At 39.8% G+C, this 25,280-nt stretch overlaps 1 protein-coding gene across 3 annotated transcripts in view; it reads left to right on the top strand.

Moving 5' to 3' along the window:
* The window catches only part of LOC122564151 (AP-2 complex subunit beta), a 310,855-nt gene that overhangs the window by 181,604 nt on the left and 103,971 nt on the right, over positions 1 to 25,280 (top strand). For all 3 annotated transcript variants that reach the window (XM_043718785.1, XM_043718786.1, XM_043718784.1), the window contains 2 exons: positions 9,633 to 9,762; positions 17,601 to 17,685. In XM_043718785.1, coding sequence (XP_043574720.1) covers positions 9,633 to 9,762; positions 17,601 to 17,685 — 215 coding nt within the window. The remainder of the gene's footprint in view (positions 1 to 9,632; positions 9,763 to 17,600; positions 17,686 to 25,280) is intronic.

The raw sequence follows: 25,280 nt of genomic DNA, 5'->3' as shown, positions 1-25,280 counted from the left end.
CAGTTCAGGCTTACTAGAGATCAACGAGGAGAAAGTGAGGTCTGCAGATGCTGGAGATCAAAGTCTGGAACAGCACAGCAGGTCAGGCAGCATCCAGGGAACAGGAGATTCGACGTTTCGGGCACACCTCCTCCCATCCTGCCCCCTGTAAAAACGCCATCCCATTCTCCCAATTCCTTCGTCTCCGCCGCATCTGCTCCCAGGAGGACCAGTTCAAAATACGTACAACACAGATGGCCTCCTTCTTCAAGGACCGCAATTTCCCCCCCGACGTGGTCGACGGTGCCCTCCACCGCATCTCCTCCACTTCCCGCTCCTCCGCCCTTGAGCCCCGCCCCTCCAACCGCCACCAGGACAGAACCCCACTGGTCCTCACCTACCACCCCACCAATCTCCATGTACAGCGCATCATCCGCCGTCACTTCCGCCACCTCCAAACAGACCCCAGCACCAAGGATATATTTCCCTCCCCACCCCTATCAGCTTTCCGTAGAGACCACTCCCTCCGCGACTCCCTTGTCAGATCCACACCCCCCACCGCAGAGAGCACCTCTGGGCCATCCGGACGAACCAACCCAACCACCCTGTGGCACAGCATTTCAACTCCCCCTCCCACTCCACCGAGGATATGCAGGTCATTGGACTCATCCACCGCCAAACCACAACAACGTGACGGTCGGAGGAGGAGCGTCTTATCTTCCGACTGGGAACCCTCCAACCACAGGGGATGAACTTGGACTTCACCAGTTTCTTCATCCCCCCTCCCCCCACCTTGTCTCAGCCGAATCCCTCCAGCCCGGCTCCGCCTTCCTGACCTGCAGTCTTCTTGTTGACCTCTCCGCCTCCATCCTACTCCGACCTATCACCCTCACCTTGACCTCTTTCCACCTATCACATTTCCAACGCCCCTCCTCCAAGTCCCTCCTCCCTACCTTTTATCTTCTCCTGCTGAACACTCTCTGCTCATTCCTGAAGAAGGGCCTGTGCCCGAAACGTCGAATCTCCTGTTCCCTGGATGCTGCCTGACCTGCTGTGCTGTTCCAGCAATAAAGTTTCAACTTACTAGAGATCAAATATACGGATGTTACTTGAGACATTGTGTTGAGAGTGAGTTTAGTCTAATCCTTTCTACTTCCCTAGTGGACAAAGAATATGAGCAGAAAAGGGACCCCAGAAATGTTCTAATGATATGTTTAAGTACAAGGTGTTAGAAGATCTAAAAGTAAAATACTGTGGGTGCTGGAAATCTGAAGTATAAAGCAAAATGCTGGAGAAACTCAACAGGTCGGGCAGCATCTGTGGAGAGAAAGCAGAGTTACCGTTCTGAGTTCAGTGTATGCATATTAATGTATGGTGGAGGGTTGTCCGTACAAACAATCCTCCACCACCATTCTCTGTCTCCTGCCATTAAGCCAATTCTGTTTCCAGCTGTTAAGCTCACAGGATATGGGCCAACTGCTGGCAAATGGGACTACCTTAATTTAGGATATCTGGTCGGCATGGATGAGTTGGACTGAAGGTTCTATTTCCATGCTGTCTCTATGACTCTGTGTTTAATATGTGTCTTTTATGGAACTCTTTTACCAGCAGAGAACCTCTCTGGTAGAACTCCTAAATGTTTATGATTTTGACATGGTGCAGCATTGTGCGAGGGACATCCAAATGAAAGGTTGTTTGTCTCCTGTGGTCATCGCTCTTGAAATGATGGCCATCCTTCACGCAGCTCGATCATTCCCATCATCCCCTCAGGCCTTTCTGGGTTTGTTTTACTTTAGTTAAGAATTTACAAAAAAAAATCATTAGAGCTTCTCAGGTCAAAGATAATATTAACACCATTCACATGTCCTGCAGTCCCACGGCAAGCTGCAACTGAAATTCAGGTGTGCTTGTGCAGTATTGTGATGTTGATTTTATGGACAGGTTTTGCAAGTCACTTTCCAGGATGCAGTTAAGCATGGACAAGTATCTAATGGTATGTGGAAACATACATCTCATTCAACAGCACAGCTCCCGGCAGGGTATGCAATGTATCTAAATTTATTTTTTAAATGCAAAAAATGAGGTTTAGACTACAGACTATCTATTTCAGTTAGACTAATGCAATGGGATTTGATTTTTAAAGCCTTTTATCATTTGATTAAAGATCTCAGTTTAGCTCATCCACTTTTTTTTTGTGATTGATTGCTCACTGATTTATCAATTTTGAATCTATGGACACTGAAGAAAAAGCAGAATTTTTCCATTGGTCGGATAAGCTGACATTTGACGGTACCCTGTCCATAGTGTTCTGCCTGACTTCATGGATTCTGTCCTTCGAGTGTTAGTAAATTCATAAGCTGTCCCATTTCTCTTGCATGATCTGTCTGTGACTACCACTTGTCACAGACTATTTAGATACTAAAATGCAGTTTGACACTGAACGTTAATTTTGTTCCGGGCTGAGTTCTTTCCGATACGACTGGCCGCTATTTGAATATACGTAACCATTTACTGCAAGTCAAGGATCTTCAAAGATTTCAATTGTGTGGATTTAATTTTAACAGATGTTCAAATAGCTATCTGTTTAAATGCACACAAAAATTGTAATTAACGGAATGTTCAATTGATCTGAATTTATATTGAAATGCTATTTCTTGCCAATATCAGAATTGGAAAGATACTAACAATGCTGGAAGTACTCAGTTCTGACAGCGTCTGTGGAGGAGAAACAGAGTTAACATTTCAGACTCCATGGCAGGTCACAAATTTGAAATGTTAACTCTGTTTATCTCCTCAAATGCTTCCAGACCTGACAAATGTCTTCAGAATTTTCTCTTTCTTTCAGATTTCTAGTGTCTGCAATATTTGGTTTTGTGTCAAATTTGTTGCTGCCATGATAGCAATTTTTTTTTGAAAAAGTGGTTGTTTCTTAAAATGTTTTTTGTTTTCATGTTTCCATGCTCTTCCTTGGCGAATAAGTACACAATAGTGGAAGTGTTTTCAGGCTGCTGAGTTGTGATATCAAACACTTCTTCCATCGCTGTGACTAGCTTTTTAACTTTGTCGACTTGATGCTTGTCCTGTAAAAGGATTGTGTTTTATGGACTCCCTCAACTCATATACTGAACTAGCTGCAGAGTGAGGGTTTGGTGCTGAATCCCAAGTTATACTTATTCAACTGGAAGCAAGATCTGCAGATGTCACAATTTGGAACCAGAGCTCCGCGCTCTCCTTATGGCAACTGTCCAATAAGGTTTAGTCCCTGTATCTTCTGATTCGAGCAAAAATGCCAATGTAAAGCTGAGGGCTATTTAATTCTAAGCTTGATGCCAGCGAAGTGGTTGGGCGATATGGTGGCTCACAACGCCAGGGACCTGGATTCGATTCCAACCTTGTGCAACTGTCTGTGTAGAGTTTGCACATTCTCCCCGTGGTTTCCACTAGGTGCTCCAGTTTCCTCCCACAATCCAAAGATGTGCAGGTTAGGTGATTTGGTTATGTTAAATTGCCCATAATGTTCAGGGATGTGTAGTTAAATGCATTAGTCAGGGGTAAATGTAGAGCAGGGGAATGGGTCTCTGTGTGTTACTCTTTGAAGGGTTGGTGTGGACTTATTGGACCATATGGCTTTTTCCACACTGTTGGGATTCAATGTTCTAAGTACTCAGGACTGAAGCTAGCCTGATCTGCACTCAAGATTTACAAAGGTGGAGACATTGATGTCCATCTAAGCCTGATTTTGATGTCAATTGAGCACTTAATACCAAATATTTCAAAGTTTTAAGGTGCAGTTAGATTCTTGTTGAGCATTGTTGCAAAGCAGTTTCTGCTATTCATCAAAATCAAAGCTGGTGTGAATCCTATTTGAGCACTTGATGGAGTTACTCCCATGACAGTTCAGATTGATATTACAAGGCAAGTAGATCAGGTACAGTGGGAAACTTCATTTGTCAAGTGCGCCGGCGATCATTGAGCTCGGAATCATTTTTTTAAACCTATCTCAACCTTTTTCAAGATAGAAGGAATAGGACTTTGATTTATAATGCCTCTTTCGTGCACTTAAGACACTCCAAACGCATTATTGTTAATTAAATGCTTTTGAAAAGTTATAATTTTGTAATACAAAAAGCATGGCAGCCCCTTTGCACATAGAAATTCTCATAAACTGCAATGTGATACAGACTAAATAATCTATTTTTTTGATTGAGGAATGACTATTAACCAGAATGCCAGGGTGTACACCCCTTCCCTTGTTCAAAATAATGTTGAGATTTTTTTCTGTTCAAATGAACCGATGTGCCTTTGGTTTAATTTGTTATTCACATTAAAAAGCGGCCCCTCTACGAGTACAGTACTCCCTCACTACTAGACTGGACCCGAAATGTTAACTCTGCTTTCTCTCCACAGATGCTACCAGACCCACTGAGTTTTTCCAGCATTTTCTATTTTTGTTTCTGATTTCCAGCATCTGCAGTTATTTCGTTTTTTTTGTTTTAGATTAGGTTGTCCTGCTTGTATACCTCGATCAAGTTTTCCAACTTGGAGAATGCTGCCATTGACCTAAGGTTGACAAATGTTGAGTGTAAATTCTCATCTGCCCACCTTAAGCATGTACATTTCTAATATTTTGGAAAATGTCCAGCATGTACTTGTATCCAACCAAGGTTTAACTTGAGATTTTTGAATTATTTTATAAACTAGGAAAGTACACTATGGCCAATATGTGAATTGATCTACAGTACCTCATTTTTAACAATGTGGCAACTAATCCCTCTTCCTGATGAAAGTGTGACTGGACTTCCACTCTTTCATCACCTCAGTGTTACACCAATTGCAGAACTCCTCCTTCTGACCTATTTGAGAGCAGTGATCGAATCCCGGGAGTGACCATCAGCCCATTCTGTTCTCCATGTTTTAGCATTGCACGCTGACACTGTGGTAATAACTGAATGTTGAACACTTCAAAAGAAGAGTCTCTTAGTGGTCATAAGTCAAATACTGATTTTTTTTGTAATATGTCTTACTTCAGGCAATTGAACCATTTTAGTTTGGATACTTATGTTAGTCACTGCCAGAACAGTTATGCCTGGGAGCAGCCTCATTACTCCTCCAATAACATTTGCTGCAGATTGCTGCCACCTAAGGAGCATAGCAACTTAAAGTTTCAAAGAAATTAATGTTAAATTAATAATTGTGACAAATCTAAATATGTTAAATCTCTCATGGATGACTAGATCAACTTTGATTTGACTGAATGTTCTTAATATGGTTCTTTTGACTGCGGATTTTTTTCAGCAAAATAAATATTACTGAACAAATATTGTCGAAAGTAGCTTTAAAACTGAGCTGTTTCAATGGAAATCCTTGTTTATGTTTGTTGTTCATTTGCTGGTGGTTTTATTCATGAAGATATTAGGATAAAAGGGGTTGTCTGTATAGAATAATGGGGGCCTACCCCCATGATTGATTCAGATATGAATAGTTCCACAGCCAAGAATATCCAAGTTTTAATCCTTCATTTGTGGGAGGGTTAGATAAGTATAATGAGTTTGATGAATCTACTATGAAGACTGAGCAGGCAAACTATCATTAGTTTTGATGAACCTGATTTAAGCATTGATAGAACTACAATTCGCTTTGGTAAACTTGGAATTGGTAGGAGAGCTGTAATTAGCTTCGATGGGAAGAGTTTAGGGAAATATAAAATTGATGCTGGTCACCTGTCAGAATACCGTCCACCAGAGCAGTCAAACAATTTTCCGTATTTCCAGGTCTATGGTTATACATGAATAATAGCCAGTAATGTTTATACCAGAGATTGCCTGTGAAAGCACCTAACAAAGAATATCTTGGATCTATTCTGCTTACTCGTTCAAATTTGCTATCGGCTTCCTTATTTCAATTGTCGTCAAATTGCCCAGTAATTCCTTTACCAATAGGAGTTTGCCCAGTTTTTTGTTTAAGTAACCTGCCATCATTTTCTGTTCCAGTAATCTGATGAGATTAGATTACATTACAGTGTGGAAACAGGCCCTTCGGCCCAACAAGTCCACACCGACCCGCCGAAGCGAAACCCACCCATACCCCTACATTTACCCGTTACCTAACACTACGGGCAATTTAGCATGGCCAATTCACCTGACCCTGCACATCTTTGGACTGTGGGAGGAAACCGGAGCACCCGGAGGAAACCCACGCAGACACGGGGAGAACGTGCAAACTCCACACAGTCAGTCGCCTGAGGCGGGAAGTGAACCCGGGTCTCAGGCGCTGTGAGGCAGCAGTGCTAACCACTGTGCCACCATGCCGCCCAATTGTTGGTGAACAATTCTACAAATTGCATTGCACTCTCAAAAACTGTTGTATCAATTTCCTATCTCCTTTATCACCCTTAGCTTTAACTTGTCTTATAATTCCAAATCCAGTACTCCATACAAACAACCTATTGAGCTGACATGTTAACTCTTTTTCTTTCTCCACAGATGCTGCCTGACCTGCTGAGATTTCCCAGCATTCTCTGTTTTTGCTTCAGCATTCCACTATCCAAAGCCTTTCGCTTTTCCAAACCTCAACAATGCCTGTTGCAACTTCAAAAATGGTGCCTTTGATATAAGAGTCTCCCTTTTTGCTGTGCATTTTATTTGATATCTTGTCTCTGTTATCTAGTGAACAGTATTGTCTCGTGTGTTACCATAAAATGTCCACTCCACATTCTCTCAATAACATAGTTTCATGCCTGTACACTTAACTATATTGCATTTCATTTCCTAACTTTTGCACCCTATGCTAACCTGTCTGGGCTCCTTTCAGACTATTTCACATTGGTCATTGCACCCAACCCAGAGTAATTTACTTTAGACACACATGTCAGTATTCTTTACTCTAAATCAATTTTAGAAATGTTAATAATTAATGGGTATAACGCTGATCCATGTGGACACCACGAGAACTTGTTTTCACTCATATCTTCCTGTTCCATGTCACCCTTTGTTGACTACTTTCCATTTGGACATTGGTCCAACATTAAACCATCTCTTCTCTCATATACCCAGTGCATCAACATGCTGTATGGGACATTGTCCAATGCTTTTCTGAAATTTGGATCATTAACAACCACAACTTCGGTTACAGATATCAAATTTAAGACCTTCAAGACATCCGTTTCACTGGAGATATTTCATTCTGAATTAATTTTTGTCCAGCACTGTGTACTTACATGCTGCACTTTCAGATGGTCCCTTGATGAAGCTACCCTTAATCAAAGTATCAAACCTGCTTCTGTCAATGGATGCAAGTTTCACAAATCTGTTCTTTCTGCCCCCTTTTTGTTTGAAGATGTTTTGTATACATTACAAATGATCAGGATGCAACTTCAACCCAATAAGTTTTGTAACATTTGTGAATGGATTTATCATCAATTTGCCAGTTCCAGTCACATCTTGCAGTTGAAATGATCAGTTTAATTTCCAAAGCTTTGTTTACCTAAATGCTCCTAACCTTTCTGCAATAGCTCTTCTCATGATACTGAGAGCTTCTGTCATACTGTTCTCCCATTATCTATCTGTTCTCTGTTCTCCCATTATCACGAGCCCAGCAGAGAAAATAGTCAAAACATGACCTAATAATTTTGTCACTGCCTGTCTTTCATCTTGTAACTAGTGATAATTAATATAAGGCCCTTGCATTGTTCTGAATTTCTTCATGCCTTTTTGGTTAAATTTGAGCAGAATTAATTTTGTATTTTCTACCTTTTCACTTTTTCTATCTCCCTCTTGTTTTTTTCTTCCTCTGAAGTTTTACAGCTCCCCATGTCTTTTTTCCCTAATGCCTCTTTCCTCCTCAGTTGGCTTCATCTTTGCTTCCCCCATTCTCCCCAACCCTGAGATAACCAACTCCTGTAATAATCAATATCTTGTTAAAACCTTCCCTTTTAAGTAATTTTTGCCATGTTCTTAGCTTGCGCAAAATTTAATTCCCTCAAAAAACTGTCGTAATCCAAATCGTTACCTACCGTGACTTCGCTTGACCCTACCCAATAGGAGCCAATTCAGTAATGCCTGCTTCTGTGGATTCCCTAAATTTCTTAAGAGTTTTAAGTATTTTGGTAAACTCTCTTTACTATTCTCTCTTCTCTACTATTAAGTCCTAGTCTGTGTCAGGAAGACCACAAGTCTCTTATGGTTACAAGAAAGACATTGTTCATCTTTTCTCTAACCTCAATCAGCAGTGCATCCAGCATATTACTGTATTCAGTGCCCATCTAGAGATACCCTGCTACTGTCCTTTTCTATTCCTGTCCTTCAGATGCAATCAAAGTGATGCTCTATCCATTCCTATTTTCTTCCGCTTAACCATGTATTCACCTACATTAATCACTGCATCAATCCTTGACACAACATAGCATGAAAGATTTGTTCTCCCTTTGATTGTCTCCTTGCCTATCTCACTAAATCAAACTGTTTCTTAGTTCAAACACAATACTGCACTTTATTTCCTATGCTCATACCAGTATATAAGCGCACCTTGGATTATTCTTTTCCATCCTTTTCTGTATTGGCAACTATCTTTCCTAATAAAATAGTTTAAACTGTACTTTCTCCTTATCTACTTTCCTTGATGAAATGCTCCTCAATTCCCTTATCCCAAATGAATGTGCTTCCTCAGTTTATGTGAAGGCCGTTTTAAATTGTGCATCCTTCCTTTCTGTCTAGAAGTCATCCCATTGGGCCATTAGTTTGAATCCCCCTCTTCCTTCATCATCTGTTCAACTATCTAAACTAACCATCCGTCAAATAAGTCTTCTCACAGACAAAATGCTGAGGTTAATCCCCTGGTAGTCTTATTTAATATTTTCCTTCACGTCTGTGGATCCTGAGTTTTGTTTATCTGCATTGGTTCTTAAATGAAGTGTGACCTGTGACATCTCTCCATCCCATTGTCGGATTGTGTTGACCACTTTGTCAAATCTGAGTCTCACTGCCAAGAACACACTTTTTTTTAAGATGAGGAGTGGGGGGAGAAGAGAGAGCACACACTGCCTTTACCAGGAAAACCAAAAAATCTAATTTACTTAGACTGTTTGTTCCCTACCGTGCCTTCATTTCATGATTTCCTGTGAATCTCTAGATTCAGGAGGCAGACCTAAGCTGTAAAGCAAGCGGGCATACCATTGATGTTGACAGAAATGACCAGCAGAAGGCTTTTAAATAGGTTTCAACTTCTTGGAATGTCATTGCTTCATGATAGTGCTGTGATAAGAAATTAGCCAGGTATTTTATTTCTGATTAGAAAGAGAGAGCTTTAAGAATTACTCAAAGATTCAGTTAAGCTTAACTTCCCATTCTAGCCAGTATTGGTTCAGTAATGGTGTCAAAAGAGAAATTAGAGAGATTTGCAGCTGGTTAACAGATCCACCAGTCTGGTGGTGATTATGTATCCAATCAACTGAGAGATGTTACCTGTAGCTTATTTGATATCTCAGAGGCAAAGTGTTAATGATCTCTGAGTGGGAGTGGGCTTTTGTTCTCATCCAACGCAACCTAACTAGTGAGGTTGACTTCTCAGTGATGTTCCACCAGATACTGAGTATCTCGAGCACAAGAGGATGTTGGGAAAATATGGACCTGTCTTATTCACCTGTTTTTTTTCTCTAGCTTTGGTGTGATCCCCACAACTCCACTTCCAATTCACACTCCATTGATGCCAAATCAGAGCATTGAGGTCTCCTTACCACTGAATACCATTGGGCCAGTGATGAAAATGGAGCCACTGAATAACCTTCAGGTGAGACTCTTGTGTTCTGTACTGATGGTGATAGGGGAAGCAGTTTGAATTCTCTCTTTGGTATTATGATCCTTGCAGCCTTATAGTAAGTTTGTGAAAATTGGAACGCAAACTATTAAGCACATTGCAGATGCTGTACGTAGTCATGTTGATGAATTGTTGCCCTATATCAAATAAACAGTAAACTATCTGGGGCAATTTCAGTAGTTTAGCCTAGATCCTGTACATAGCTGACCTATTGGGGAGGAATATCCAAACCAGGCCTTCATGAGGACTCTGTCAGGAAGTGGGAGCATCAGAAGAGGTAGATAGAGACTGAAATTTATTAGTTTAAACACATTATTTTAAAAGAGTGGCTGTGTAAATACAGGAGGAAGGCAGGATATTAATGAGTATGTTGTGGCCAAGAGTATGCTGCTGTAACTGGTGTAGTTGTGCCTTTGAAATCGCATGCAACTTTCTTTAGGCATGCTAAGCATGGTATGACTTCCATATATGTTGATGCTTGGAAAGAACAGAGAAAATAGGCATCATCTCGGTGTTGGGTGTTTAGTTTGGTCCAGACTGTTCAAAACGCAGAGTTTAGATTTCATAAATTGAATGAAGTGCAAGGCCTTTGTCTAACCCTAGCTTGCATTGGTTTGTAAAAAGTCTTTCCAAATTTCATTGAAATTATCTTTTCAAACATCTTTTACTTGGATTTAGTCTTCTATATTGATTCTCAAACCATGTGGGATTGATGTTGACAAAATGACCAGCAGAAGTCTTTTAAATATAGTTTCCTACTTCCTAGGATGTCATTCTTTAACTCCCCCCCCCACTTGTGTCCTTGACAACTGGGAATACAATGCTTTACTGAACAGGGCCATTGTATTATGTTAGCACTACCTTGCTTTGCCTCACTTGGCAATAAAAGAAGAAAGGAGAGCAGTGCTAAACACAGCTCTGGTTGCATCTTACAACTTGGTGAACCATGAATGAAGGCTTAGAGTGCAGTGAAAACAGCGTGTCAGTCTATGGTTGCACAGTGTAGCATAAACTGTGGCAACTCTGAATCTCTCTGGAGCTTTTGTCAAAAATAAAAACTAGACTCCTGTCAGTACATTTATTTTTAAAAAAAACTACCAAAGGAAAGGCTTCCACTTAGAAACACAAAAGAACTTCAGATTTGATCACGCAACAAACTGGCCTGTATTTAAATCATTACTGACATTATTTTAGTTTGTTTGTCACACTTATGATGCTAAAAATTAACCTCAAGCATTTTATCTTGAAATGAAGTGAATTGGTGTCACTCTGCAGAATTGTAAATGCAGTTCTGGCTGCAGTGTTTTCCGTAACCTCAGATGGTTAATATTAGCTCTAACGGAGGGGCAATTGTTTTCCTTTCAACAGAAGCAATTTGTTATCTTCAATATGTGTCAGTCATACATGTGACAGGACAGTCTGCACAGTTGTTTATGTATAAATGTGACTAAATGCCAACTTCTGTTGTTGGAGCTTTTCCTGTTTTGTTGAGGTACCCTCGTGATTGGCTGCTCTATTACAGTAGGGTTATAGTTGTAATGAATTTACATGATATGCAAATAAGCAGAGGCAACTATCTGAAAAAAAAATATTTACTGCAGGTAGTCTAAATTTATAATTTATTTGATAACTGCAGCTTCCATTTGAATGTAGAAATGACGATTGTCCACATCCCAGTGAGCAGCAGTTTTGCCACTATTCTCTTTGATTTAAAGGTCATGTTATATTAATAAGCAGCAAGGATATTGAAACGCCTGTGAATGGCATCCAGCTGGCAATGAGCAGCCACTGATACATATTGGTGTCAAAAAAACAATCCAAATGTTCATATTTCTGTGATTAGCACTTTCATATGCTAGCAGGTGGAAGGCATTGAATAATGAAATAAATTACCACGACGAGTTCCATCGAAGTCAAAGCAAAGGCATTTCTATTCATTAAAAGACTTGCAAGGAATGAAATCTCTGAAGTACATGATTTATGTTAATCAGCATAGATTTCCCACTCGAGAAGTGCTTACTCCCAGTCAGTTTCCATGCTTCTGAACTGGAATGCTGGATATTCTGGCTGTATACTCTGCACACCAGAAAATGCCCCGATCATTCCAGTAGAATGTTGCAAAGACATATGGGGGTCCATTTGTGGAAAGTTCATGCACCTCGCCAGTGCAGTAATTTATTGATGAACGTGACAGTCCTGGAAAAGCAAATATGCAATAACAGTGACGAAAATGGAACAATGTTTTGGTAATCTATTATAATTATAGTGGATGAAATATATTACAGACTTCACAATATGCAAGTGAACAGCTGTTTTATTGATTGAGAGTATCATAAATATATGACAGAATAAGTTATCTGTTAAAATTTTGCAGATCTACAAATCAGAGAGTAAGAAAGGCATATAGATTTCCTTCAGTTGTTCCTAATGGCTTCAGTAGTTTATCAGGCATTTCAGAAAGGTCAGGCTTGTTCTTGCGCTATGATAGCTGAATAATAAAAACAAAAATAATGTTTCTGAACCGGTTTCTGATATTGCTACGAATGACTTCATAGGAGGTCAGTCTTGGAGATAAAACCCCTAAGATATTTAAAGGTGCCATTCTGCGGAAATGTAATTGACAATTCAGAGAATGGTTTCCAACTTTAGAAACCAGGACAGTATGTTAAACATACCAATAGTTTTAGATTAGATTAGATTTAGATTACATTACAGTGTGGAAACAGGCCCTTCGGTCCAACAAGTCCACACCGACCCGCCGAAGTGCAACCAACCCATTCCCCTACATTTACCTCTTTACCTAACACTACGGGCAATTTAGCATGGCCAATTCACCTGACCTGCACATCTTTGGACTGTGGGAGGAAACCGGAGCACCAAGACGAAACCCACGCAGAAACGGGGAGAATGTGCAAACTCCACACAGACAGTCGCCTGAGATGGGAATTGAACCCGGGTCTCCGGCGCTGTGAGGCAGCAGTGCTAACCAGTTTTAATGATAACTGATGTAGGTGTTAGCATCAGTTTCTTCTCAGTGAATTGTACAGAATTGCACTGAATGTATGGCAAAGCAGGCAGCTGTTTGGCTCATCTGGTCTCATATCTGAAACAAAAGCAAAATGCTGCAGAAACTCAACATCTCTGGCAGCACCTGTGCAGAGAGAAAAAAAGTTAACATTTCAAACCCAATGACACTTTGTCTGAACTCTTGACAGAGGATTTGTACAACTTGACCTATGCTACAGGAGCTTTTTTGGCCTTGCCAGCAGAAAATGAGATATACTTAATTGTAATACATGTGTTTTACATTGCTAAAGTCATGAAGGAGTTACATGACCATTAAAGTCATGTCCAAGAGTATTAGCCCTGTTCTGAATGACAAGTAGAAGGTGGTACAGTTTGGAGAACAGAACACATATCAATTCACATGTTGCTGCCATTATGGTGGGAGTACTAAACAGATGCTTGTCTCAGCTGTACCAGCCACGCTGCATAACACATACAATAATTTAGTCCTCCACTGTCTCCTCTACACAGACTGCAAATGACCTTAGGATCTTTTGCTCTGCATTAGTCAACCCTTCATATAGCTTCTGGATTAGTGGTGCTGGAAGAGCACAGCAGTTCCGGCAGCATCCAAGGAGCAGCAAAATCGACGTTTCGGGGCAAAAGCCCTTCATCAGAAATAAAGGCAGAGAGCCTGAAGGGTGGAGAGATAAGCTCGAGGAGGGTGGGGGTGGGGAGAAAGTAGCATAGATTGTTGTTTTACCTACTACTGACCTGGTTGTTAGACTGCAGAAAGCCAGCTGAAGAAGGTAGAACTGAAGTCAATCATTGCATGCTTTTAAAGGCATTAATTTATACATTACACATAGACACCTCCCAACTCCACAACCATTGTTTCAACCTGTATCAACTTACTTGGATGCAAATGAATTCCTCATTAAGGCCACGTCTTCTACACTGTTAATACTTGATGATATGATCCATGCTAAGCAGTCAAAATCATGCAAGAAGCTTGAATGAAATTGCCCCTGTTTACTGCTAATACTGAAAATTTTATTTTGATACAAGGCCACAAGCAACAAGGACTTTTCCAAAAAAGTAGTAGAATGCTGTACTTGTAATCGACAAGATTAATTGAGACAAACAAGACAGATGCATATAAAGTGAAGAGAAACACAAAAGGAGAATGGGATATATTGATAAGGTTTGATGAGTAGGATTGGGAGATTGGCAGGATGAATAAAGTCAAATTGCTTGTTGCATTGCTGTAGACTATAGGTAAAAATAAATCTATATAAAATGCTGGCTGAGTACATCTGTCAGAGGCAAGATGTAACTGTGAAAGTGGTAATGACTAAAGTGGAGTTATTCAACTAGAGTTATCAGAGTTGAAACCAACAGGAAGTACTAAATAAAAGTTTAAGCACATCCTTCACTGATACCATTTTACAGGAAGAAATGTAGGAGCGGATTAAAAGCCGTGCTATCCATTCAATGGTTATCTCCAGATTCTGGTTGAGTGTTTGTAGAAAATTGCCACATGACATGTTTAGTCAGCTTCGCTGTTGGGATTAAATAGTGGTACATGGCAATGCCATTGGCAGATCATTCCTGTCAGCAGGCTTTATGGCTCCTGCCCCTTCTAAATCTGAAACTATTTTGTTATTGGGTATGGAACATGAAGAGCAGTGATAGTCTACATCCAGTTCAGCATCCACTGCTTAGCAACTGCTTGCTTTGGTCTTTTTGCACCACAGGAAACTAATAATTACTGCAACTTCCCAAGTGGAACTGTATAATTAATCATCTTTACTCTTCAAATAATATGTATCACCACACACCCTACTCCCACCTGACAATCCCAGGCATTATTATGGCATCATATTTGGGAGTAGGCATTTGAGGTCAGTTATTTTCAGATGAAAATATAACTATTTCAGTGGTTCAGTACCCAGATCTTCAAATAATATGATGAGTATTTGCACTGCCATGACCATTATTGCTGCATGGATCTCCATACAACCAGCCCATACGCCTATAGTGTGTGGGGGATGCACTGCGTTTGAAGAATAAAACAGATCCTGCCAAGATAAAATCTTTTTTCTAAATATTAATTCTCAATATTATGAACTAATATGTTGAAAGCTGCCTAACATTTTCACAGTAAATCTCTGAATTAGTTTTTAATACACAAACATGGCTTGAACTGTCATTTGTTGGGGAATTGCTTGTAACATGAATACCTTAAAAGGTTTCATTAGAATTTTAATCAAGCTTGGGAGATGGTCTTTGTGGCTGTGTGCGCCACATTAAAAATGCAGAGCATGGAAGAAATCTTCCCTGACTATACTTTCAGAAAGTACAATTTAAACGTATGCTCCTCTGAGGTTTATTATGTAGTTATACCAGCCTCCCGGAGTATCAGCTGCAGCTCAGTTGTTCACACTTTTGCTTCTGGATGAAAGCGGTGTGTATTTAGGTCCCATTGCATAGACTTGAGCATGAATTGGTATTCCAAAGCAGCATGAGGAAACATGGCACTGACAGGTATGTCACCTTTCAAATGAAACAACAAGCTGACCCTGTCCTCCTCCTCCTCCTCCTCTTCTATGAACTTAATTGGCTTTATTTAAAGAAAGATTGTGGAATTATACCCAGTATTAATCCCTCAAATAACGTCACAAAAAAAAAATCGGGATGCTTCCTTTTTGTTGTTTGTGGGACCTTGCTTTGTCTAGAATGACTGTCATGATTCTTACATTACCAGTAGCAACAGCACTTTGCTGAGGGGTGGCCTTATAGCAGTTTATAAAGCATTAGGGACATAGATAGGTAGAATACCCAAGGTCTTTTCCCCAGGGTAGTGGAGTCCAAAATTAGAGATCATAGGTTTAGGTTGAGAGGGGAAAGGTTTAAAAGGGACCTAAGTGGCAGCTTTTTCATACAGAGAGTGGTGTGTGTATGGAATGAGATGCTAGGTGGAGGCTGGTACAATTACATTTAAGTCATTTGGATAGGTATATGAATAGGAAGGGTTCAGAGGGACATGGGCCAATGAGACTAGTTTAATCTAGGATATCCAGTTGGCATGGACGTGTTGGACTGAAAGGTCTGTTTCCATGCTACACAGCTCTATGACACTTTGAAACTATTTCGTTAACAATTAAGTGCTGTATGATGGCCTGAGGGCATGAGAAACCATGTAAGTGGAGTTCACACTGGTTTGCCTCAGGGCTTTCACTCTTCTGCCTTTTTTTAACTTCATTTCCATTATTTTTCTCTTGTATTTTTTTCTTTAACCTCATTGCTTTTAGTTTAGTCTCATAAGGGTTACAGAAATGATGCAAGGTAGCTCTTCAGAACATTAAAGATCATTAATAATGGTATGCTACTTATTATTTCAAAAATCCAGTTACCACTTGAAATGCATTATAAACTCTTCCATGAATTATATCATTGATTTGTGTTGGTTACAGATGGTTGCATGTGGAAAGCAGCCTGCAAGGAATAAAACTATAAACTAATTATGGTATATGAGAATAAACTAGGTTTCTCGTTCCAACTGAGTGCTGCAGCTTCATTGAAATCCATTTCAGCTAGTGTTGTAAAAATACCTGCAATCAAGTTCTAGAAAGAGAGAAGCAAATCTAATTGTATTCATTTTCAATCAAGTTGTTTTTACAATGAAGCTATTAACTGGTATTTGAAGTGGCTTGTTCTTGTGCAGTGTGGAAAGAGGGTTATGGGGTGGGGTTTCGTCTGGGTGGAGATGCTCTTCGAAGGTTTGTGTGGACTTATTGACCGAATGGTATGCTTCCACACTCTGGGAATTCTTATGTGGGGAGGTGTAGAGTTCGGTGCTGAATTGGTCAGCATATACGTGGAATTTGATCCAATGTCTTTAGACATTGTGGATGCTGAGAGTAACCACTTCTTCAGAGGCTCAAACTACAATGTGGCTGTTCGATAGCCATCCATCCATCCTCAGAGTAGGATATCAGAGGGAGAGATCTTGGAGGGGAACAAAATGTGCTTTTACCATGTTCAGAAAGGATGCAAGAAAGTTTCAAGCTTGGATCCATGGATATTATGGGCATAGATTTGAAAAACAACAGAGTCCAATGTGTGAGAGTATACGACCATTGGTATAATGGTCAAGTATCTCTATATATAATTGATGATTTAAATGTACATTGTGCATTGGTGTGAAGAACAAGAAGAATACAGAAATTGCTTTCCCTGACCTTAAATCATCACAAGACATTTTAGTCAGTTCAGTGCTTTTAAAATATAGATACTATTGTAATACAGACAACCAGGCAACCAATTTACACACAGCAAGCTCCCAGAAACAGCAATATAACAGTGAACTGTTTTTGGATATTAGGTATGGAATCGATGTTGATCAGCGGAAGAGGAGAATTATCCTATTCTTCAAACAAATTATTGTAATAGTATTTTATTTTGCTGATCGATGCAACTGCATAAACCCAGCTACAGAAACTGAGCAGAGATGTAAATTTCCTTAAAAGCAAAATTGCAAAACTGCTGAAAGATAATCTGATGGATGAAGAATGAGCAATCTGCTCTGATGGATGATGTTATTTTTGGATGTAGCTCTCAAATGTTACCTTCTCTTGATGAAAAGCTGTGTTGCTGTCAAAGTTAAAAGCATTGAATTGCAGTTGAAAATTAACAGACCTTTGGTTAAGTCTGAGTACTGTTATTCACCATGCATTTGGACTGCTTTATTAATGTGTTCATTCTTTCCAGTGGGGCTTAACCCAGTTTTATTGTTATTTCAGGTTGCTGTGAAAAACAACATTGACGTCTTCTATTTCAGTTGTCTGGTTCCACTCAATGTGCTGTTTGTGGAGGATGGGAAAATGGGTGAGTGCTGGCAGTAACTATGCGTTTAGAGAGATTAAATCGTCAGCTTCCTCTACTGTGCTGAAAGTTGCAGATTAGATTAGATTAGATTACTTACAGGGTGGAAACAGGCCCTTCGACCCAACAAGTCCACACCGATCCACCGAAGCGCACCCACCCAGACCCATTCCCCTACATTTACTGCTGCACCTAACGCTATGGGCAATTTAGCATGGCCAATTCACCTAACCTGCACATTTTTGGACTGTGGGAGGAAACCAGAGGAAACCCACGCAGACACGGGAGAATGTGCAAACTCCACACAGTCAGTCACCTGAGGCGGGAATTGTACCCGGGTCTCTGGTGCTGTGAGGCAGCAGTGCTAACTAACCACTGTGCCACCGTGCCGCCCAATATTTTCAATTGCCGTTTGTTCAGAAAGATATATATATTCCATAGAATTTACAACACAGACACAGGCCATTCAGTTCAACTGGTTTATGCCAGTAGCTTTGCTATATATGATCCTCCTCTGTTTGACAATAGAAAGTTTCCACTATCCTTCCGAGAATCCCTACAGTCTGGAAATAGGCCCTTCAGCCCACCAAGTCCACAGTGACCCTCTGAAGAGTAACCACCAAGACCCATTCCTCTGCCTATTATCTGCATTTACCCTTGACTAATGCATTTAACGTACACATCCCTAAACATTATGGGCAATTTAGCATGGCCAATTCACCTAACCTGCACAGCTTTGTGCTTATGGGAGGAAACTGGAACACCTGGAGGAATCCCACACAGACACAAGGAGAATATGCAAACTCCATACAGACAGTCAGCCGAGGCTGGAATCGAACCCGGGTCCCTGGCGCTATGAGGTAGCAGTGTTAGCCACTGTGCTGCCCTGCTTTGTACTTACCTAGCTGTTCCTTGCTATTTGTCTCAGTTACTCCACGTTGGTAAACAATTTAAATTTCATGTTAGATTTAATTAGTTTAAACCATGTTCCACATTCTATTACAAGGCACTCTCTGCTGAAAATGTGATTTGGTATAGGTCCCAAATTTAATTGACTTGGGTCAACATAGACAACCACTGAGAGTGGTGGCATATCCAATAAGGAAGGAATAGTTTCTTAGCTATCAATTATTATTCCACTCTTAAAAATACTTGCTTAATTAGTCAAGCTGATGAAGGTGATTTTATTTTTAGCAGGACACCACAATTAACAGCAGTTCGCTGGTGTTAAAAGGGTGCCATCTGTTCTCTGGTGGTTACCAAATGAACATTTTATTCCCAGCATTGCTTTTTTTTGGTAGCAGACTCATTTCTAGGCCAGAAGGTTGTGGGTTTCAACTTTACTCAAGGATTTGAACACTACGTAGGCTGACAGACCAGTGTCGCACTGAAGTAGTGCAGCATTTTCAGATATACCATTCATTGGAAAGGCATTAACCTGGTGCCTTTCTCTCTGTTCGGGTGATTTAGTTTGTTGTTTGTGTTTGTAGAAACTGGTGTGGACATGATGAATGCTATTTTGAGGCATTTGTCAGGTGCCATGCATTATCTTGTAAATTTCTATTAGATCTCCCCTCAACCTTCTAAACTCGAATGAATACAATCCCAGGATCCTCAGCCATTCATCATATGTTAGGCCTACCATTCCAGGGATCATCCGTGTGAATCTCCGCTGGACACGCTCCAATGCCAGTATGTCCTTCCTGAGGTGTAGGGTCCAAAACTGGACACACAATTCTAAATGGGGCCTACCTAGAGCTTTATAAAGTCTCAGAAGCACATTGCTGCTTTTATATTCCAAACCTCTTGAGATAAATGACAACATTACATTTGCTTTCTTTATCATGGACTCAACCTGTAAGTTAATCTTTAGGAGAATCCTTGACTAGTATTCCCTTTGTACTTTGGCTTTATGAATTTTCTCACTGTTTGGAAAATAGTCCATGTCTATATTCTTTTTTCCAAAGTGCAAGACCTCACATTTGCTCATGTGGAATTTCATCAGCCATTTCCTGGACCACTGTCCTAAACTATCTAAATCTTTCTGCAGCCTCCCCTCCTCCTCAGTACTACCTGCCTGTCCACCTAACTTCGAATCATCGGCAAACTTCGCCAGAATGCCCCCAATATCTTTTCATGTCTTTTCCAAATGCAGTTCAAGAGATTACTTTGAGAAATGCAAGACCCTGTGTTATATTGAATCAACCAATCTGATTGTTCCAATTTTGATCATTTTGGACTGTTAAATTTGTTGCCCCGGGAGATGCGGTTGAAATGAGTAGCAGGTTTCGGCTGGGAAGTCAATGAATGTTTAGGAGATTTGTTCAATGATCTTCCAAGTATTAATGTAAAACAATCCCTCAAGCAGTGCAGCTCAATGTAGAGCCTTTGATAGAATCATACAGTTGTACAGGTCGGAAGCAGACCTTCTCATCCAACTCGTCCATGCTGATCAGACATCCCAAATTAATCTATTCCTATTTGCCAGTATTTGGCCCATATCCCTCTAAACTCTTCCTATTCATGTATCCATTCAGATGCCTTTTAAACCAGCCTTCTCTGGCAGCTGGGCAAAACATTAATTGACTTAAATGATGACTGAAGTTGCAGCTATTAATTAAATATATCTTAGGCTAAATGTGAATGAATTGGAAGTTGTTGCTGACATTTTTCCCTCTCAGAAAGGAACATTGCCAAAGCCTTATCGGAGTCTAAACAACAACTAGATCATGCGGGAAAATAAAGCTGCATGCATGTATGCCATCTGACCCAGACTACCATTCCCAAAGCTGCAAGACCCCACCAATTAAAGTGAATAGGCTTTTCCTTTGTATACAATTATGCACAATTTTGTAAAGTTAGTCTGAGATGAAATTTGCGCACAGATTTAAGTTAAAAACTTTATTACATAAATTGTACTTAGAGCACAGACGTTGGAGCAGAAGGAGGTTATTCAGCCCATCAAGTGTGCTCTGCTATTCATTGAGATTATGGCTGATCTGACAATCCTGAACTATTTTCCTGTTTTTTTCCTCATTACCATTGATTTTCTTACTGTCTAACTCAGCCTTGAAAAATCTGACAAAAACTATTAAGAACAGTTTTAGAACATAGCGTCAATTCTTGTTCTTGAGAGCTGGTGTACAGATTTATAACTTCCTAGAAAGCATTTTTTGAGAGAGGCAAATTCTTTTGTCAGATGGTTTGAGACTCTCTTTGCTGCTCCACAAACCCTCAAGGTCCATGCACAGTGGCAACTTTGGGAAGCAGAAGTCATGTGTTGGCATGTTGATTCACATGCATGTATCTTCCCAGCAATCCCACAGCTCAGAGGGAACGTTGCTGAATAACCCACTTCTGCTCCTCATTTGTATGTTTATTTATAACATTTATTGAAATAAGAGGCACTTAGATTGAGCATTTTGCCAAAGTATGTAGCTTTATACAAATTGCAATCCAATTGTTAGAAAGAAAAAGATATTTATCATTTAATTGGTGAACAACAGTTGCTATTTACTAGGTCATTTTTAAAGAGGTAAGGATTTCATAACTATATGGCTTCAGTTTAATGAAAAAAAGGAATGGCTTGGTAAATTTGGCAATAAGCTATTGTAAGTAATGTCAAATTATCAAGTAGTCTGTTGGCTGAGAGTTTAGAGTCTTTAAAGTGTAGTGTCCTGAGCTTTGGCCTAGAAAGATTGGATTTAAGTCCCACCTTAGGATGAGGTGGCCACAGAGTTGTCAAAATGTGTCTAGACAGATTATTATTTTTTTTAAATTGGACCTTTTCTGTACTCCTGTTGCATCAGTATGCAAATTATCTTAAATCTACAAAGGAACTCTTAACTGCAAGATTTATTTTAAGATGTGCTTGACATTAAAAATACTTGCCTTTAAATTTCTGTTATCTTAAGTATTAAAATATGTTGTACATATTATTGGTGATTGGCATAGTTTTCTGCTTTTATGGGATTAAAAATCTAAAGTTGACGTTTTTGATGTGCAAACCGAATTAACTTGAATTGCAACCAATGTTTCCAAATCCAGACTGCCCCCATTAGTATTACTTACTCCTTTAAATGGCATGTTGCACAAAGTTTGCATTTTTATACAAATAAGAATTTTTAAGTGCCTCAGTTGCTTAAATAATTCAGGGCATGTACTAGTTCTCAATGTGGTTAAAAATGTTTTCATCAAACTGAAGAATTGATTTTTGGGAAAGGAATATTAAGCCTCAAACTGCATCTTCAATAAAAACCAGGCTTCTTTTGATGGTGAAATGCTCTGGCACCTTGTTCAAAGTGGAGCACAAATAATCTCACAAGCTCTTCTTGTGCACTGATGTGAAGCGAGCAACAGTCTGAATTAGCTCATGCAATCTGTCCCCACACAGCATGCAGACAGTCAATCCTGTTCTCGCTGCAGGAAGGGAAATGCAATGAGTTTTGGTTTTTCAGCTGTTGACAAAACCTAAAGATTCTGGAAATGAAAGAGAAAACAAGTTACCTGATTGAAAGAAGTCACAAAACGTAATTCAGTAAGATTGTTGCTTGAACTAACCAGTAGATATTGTTCAGACACTATCATAAATTTATATTAGCAAGCTTTTATCGTTTTGAAAGGAACAATCTGAGTAATCTTCGGCACGTGTTGTGTTCAGACTGACTCTCAAAGCATCCATTCAAATACTGATTCCAAATCCACTGCTTCTGGCCTCTTGTTGCTGTCGGAATCTCCAAATCATGAAAAACTTCCTGCAGTGCCTTCCCAGAAATGTGCTCTTTACAGCTCAACTATTTCTACTTGCAATGAATGACATCTGTGCTTCAGATTCCTATTCTTTTGAAAACTGATCCCTGACATCTAGGTCTTTAGGCTTCCCAGCTGAGGTCTGATTCAAAGAGTTTTCCTACTGTCCTGTGGTTCTCAAACCTTCTGCCAATGGGAACATGCTTCTCCCTAAATCCCTCATGATTTTGAACACCTCCATCAAATCTTCTCTTAGCCTCCTCTGCAAAAGAATTTTAATTTGTATGTGTGTTTCTGCCACTTTTGCGCTCCCTGTTATAAGTAGGGGATGTGTTACAGATTAACTGCCGGTTTATGGTGTTTTCTGGTTTGGGAAGTTTCTTTTCTGAAAGAGTGAACTCTCAAGTTGACAGTCCCAAGGTAATCTCCCACGCATTTTGTGCAACATCCGTCATTGCACCAGCTCCTGATGAGTTGTTCTAGGTGGAACACTTGATAATTTTCTCAAAATCAATGGAAACCAAAAGAAGTAAAATCCACCTTTGAACAGCCCATCAGAATTTCAGTCACATTCCTACGAATTTAATTTACCTGGACTTTGCTTTGTGCTTCCCAGGGAAAAGTAGCATCAGTGAAAATTGTAGGGGCAGCTCTGTAATAGTGTTTTTTTTTTCATACAAAAGTCAAAAGCAATGTTCCAGAACTTTGAACAATAGCTGAGCTGAACATGATAGGTGTGTTGAGCAGAATGATGGAATGAGCTGCCAGAAGAAGTGGTGGAGGCTGGTACAATTGCAACATCCAAAAGCCATTTGGATGGGTATTTGAACAGAGGAAGGGTTTGGAGGGATACAGGCCGGGTGCTGGCAGGTGGGACTAGAATGGGTTGGGATATCTGGTCGGCATGTACGGGTTGGACCGAAGGGTCTGTTTCTGTGCTGTACACCTCTCTGACTCTATGACTTTAATTGTGCTGTCCATTTTTACACTATGGCAGCTGAAAAGACAGCTAGGATTTATCATTCATCTAGATTTCTTGCACTTACCCATTTCCAATGTGCAATTCAGTAAGGGTTGGGAATTTTCCTTCTAAAAATCCAACTTTTGCTGAGGATAGTGAGTCAAAGCCATGCTTTTTAAAAGGCAAATCTAACACCCATGATTCTGTCTTCTAAAATATAGTTTAACCTGTAACTTTAACCTCTTGACTTGGAAATATATAGCCTTTCCTTCAGAGTCACTTGGTCAAAATCCTGAAACAGCCGTCCCAACAGCAATGGACAGCAGTTTTTCAAGAAGGCAGTTCACTACTGTGAATAAGCACTGAATGTTGACCTAGCCTGTGATGCCCGAATCAAAAATGCAAATGTATTCGAACAATACAATTTTAACAAGACTTCCTGTCTCCAACAGGAAATTTCAGTCTTCAGTAGTGGCGTCCCTTAATAGTCAAGTCTAACGTTGTTCAGCTGAGCTATTTGCAGGATCCTAAAACCAGCCATTGTGACGATAATGTCCAGATTTATCTACACAATTTCCTCTGCCCTAGTGACATGATGTCCAGTAACACGGAGCTATTTTATGGGAACTTGGCAGTTTAGTTGCAAAATTACCTTAAAGTTTTGTGCTTCCCTTTTTTCTTTAAAGATGTTATCCCTGGGGAATCTATTTTTTAAATCTGAAATCTTTGTGTTAAACGTGTGAGAGCATCTGCTCTGATGACTCTTAATTTTTTAGTATTAGAAAATAACCAATTCTACTTCAGCTCTATTTTAAGATGACAACCTTCCCTGCTTAATGCGCTGTAATTATGACATTATAAAGGAAGCTGTAGTTTCTGGTTAGCTGTCATGTCTTTTCTTGGTGCACTGTTGTAACCTTGTGATTTGTCACATTATCTTTTAATTCCTTAAATAGACTAACAAGGAAACACTAATGTTGCATTTTTACACAAATCTTCATTATCACGTATAGCCTCTGTACTTGTTCCTTATTCATACACACTGGAATAGTATTTATTTGGAAAGGTCAGTTTGCAAGGTTGTTCCCTTTATAATGAAGATGTTGCTGATGTTTCTTGCTCAGATAGTTAGGCTGTGTTAATTAAAAGCACCAAGAGTTGAATTGGCTCCTTATAATCAGCTTGAGTCTTCCAATTATGTCTGGGAGATGTTCATTAAAAGATTGAGAAACTCTCAACAATAACGAAAACTTTTCTGATGAATTCTGTAAACAGGCAGAAGCTGATTTGTGACTCAGGTAGGATTACATTGAATCTGCTGTGCACCTCTTGGCAGTAATGGCTGTTTACAAAAATCTGAGGCCTTCGTCCCCAAGCTGATTTGTTTGCTTGTTTTCTTTAATCCACCTGCTGGCTGTGCATAATTATACAAATTAATTTGCCAGTTGAAGTACAAGAATTCTGTTCTCAGAATCCTTTTCGTTTATATATTTATAATCAATCTTTTCTTTGGCAGTTTCCTTAGTCTCTTTCCTCAAGGTTTTGACTCTGAGTACTGTTGCCAGGTACTCTTCGGTCCATCCCCCATTTGACCGTTCTGTGTTTAAGGTTAAATGGTGCATTGTGATCGACTATTTTACAACAGTAGCATCATAGCTGAGCTGCCCCAGCTTCAACCAGTTTGCCATTTTCTAAGTGCCTAATTGATAACCTGGAATAGGAATCTTCCTGAACTTTCCCTTTTAGTCCAAGGATTTTGAGGCCAGTTGCACTATCAAACTTCAGATAGTATAATAGGATCGTTTGTGACCACCCGAGACAGCAGATTTGGCCTTGATTTAAAGTTTGTTCGAAAATAAATGTTGCTCTTCATCATTGATAAGGGCTC

This window comes from Chiloscyllium plagiosum, chromosome 28 (genome assembly GCF_004010195.1).
Source record: "Chiloscyllium plagiosum isolate BGI_BamShark_2017 chromosome 28, ASM401019v2, whole genome shotgun sequence".
Classification (NCBI taxonomy): domain Eukaryota; kingdom Metazoa; phylum Chordata; class Chondrichthyes; order Orectolobiformes; family Hemiscylliidae; genus Chiloscyllium; species Chiloscyllium plagiosum.
The sequence above is the reverse complement of the archived record's forward strand: the minus strand, read 5'-3'. Positions and strand labels throughout refer to the sequence as shown.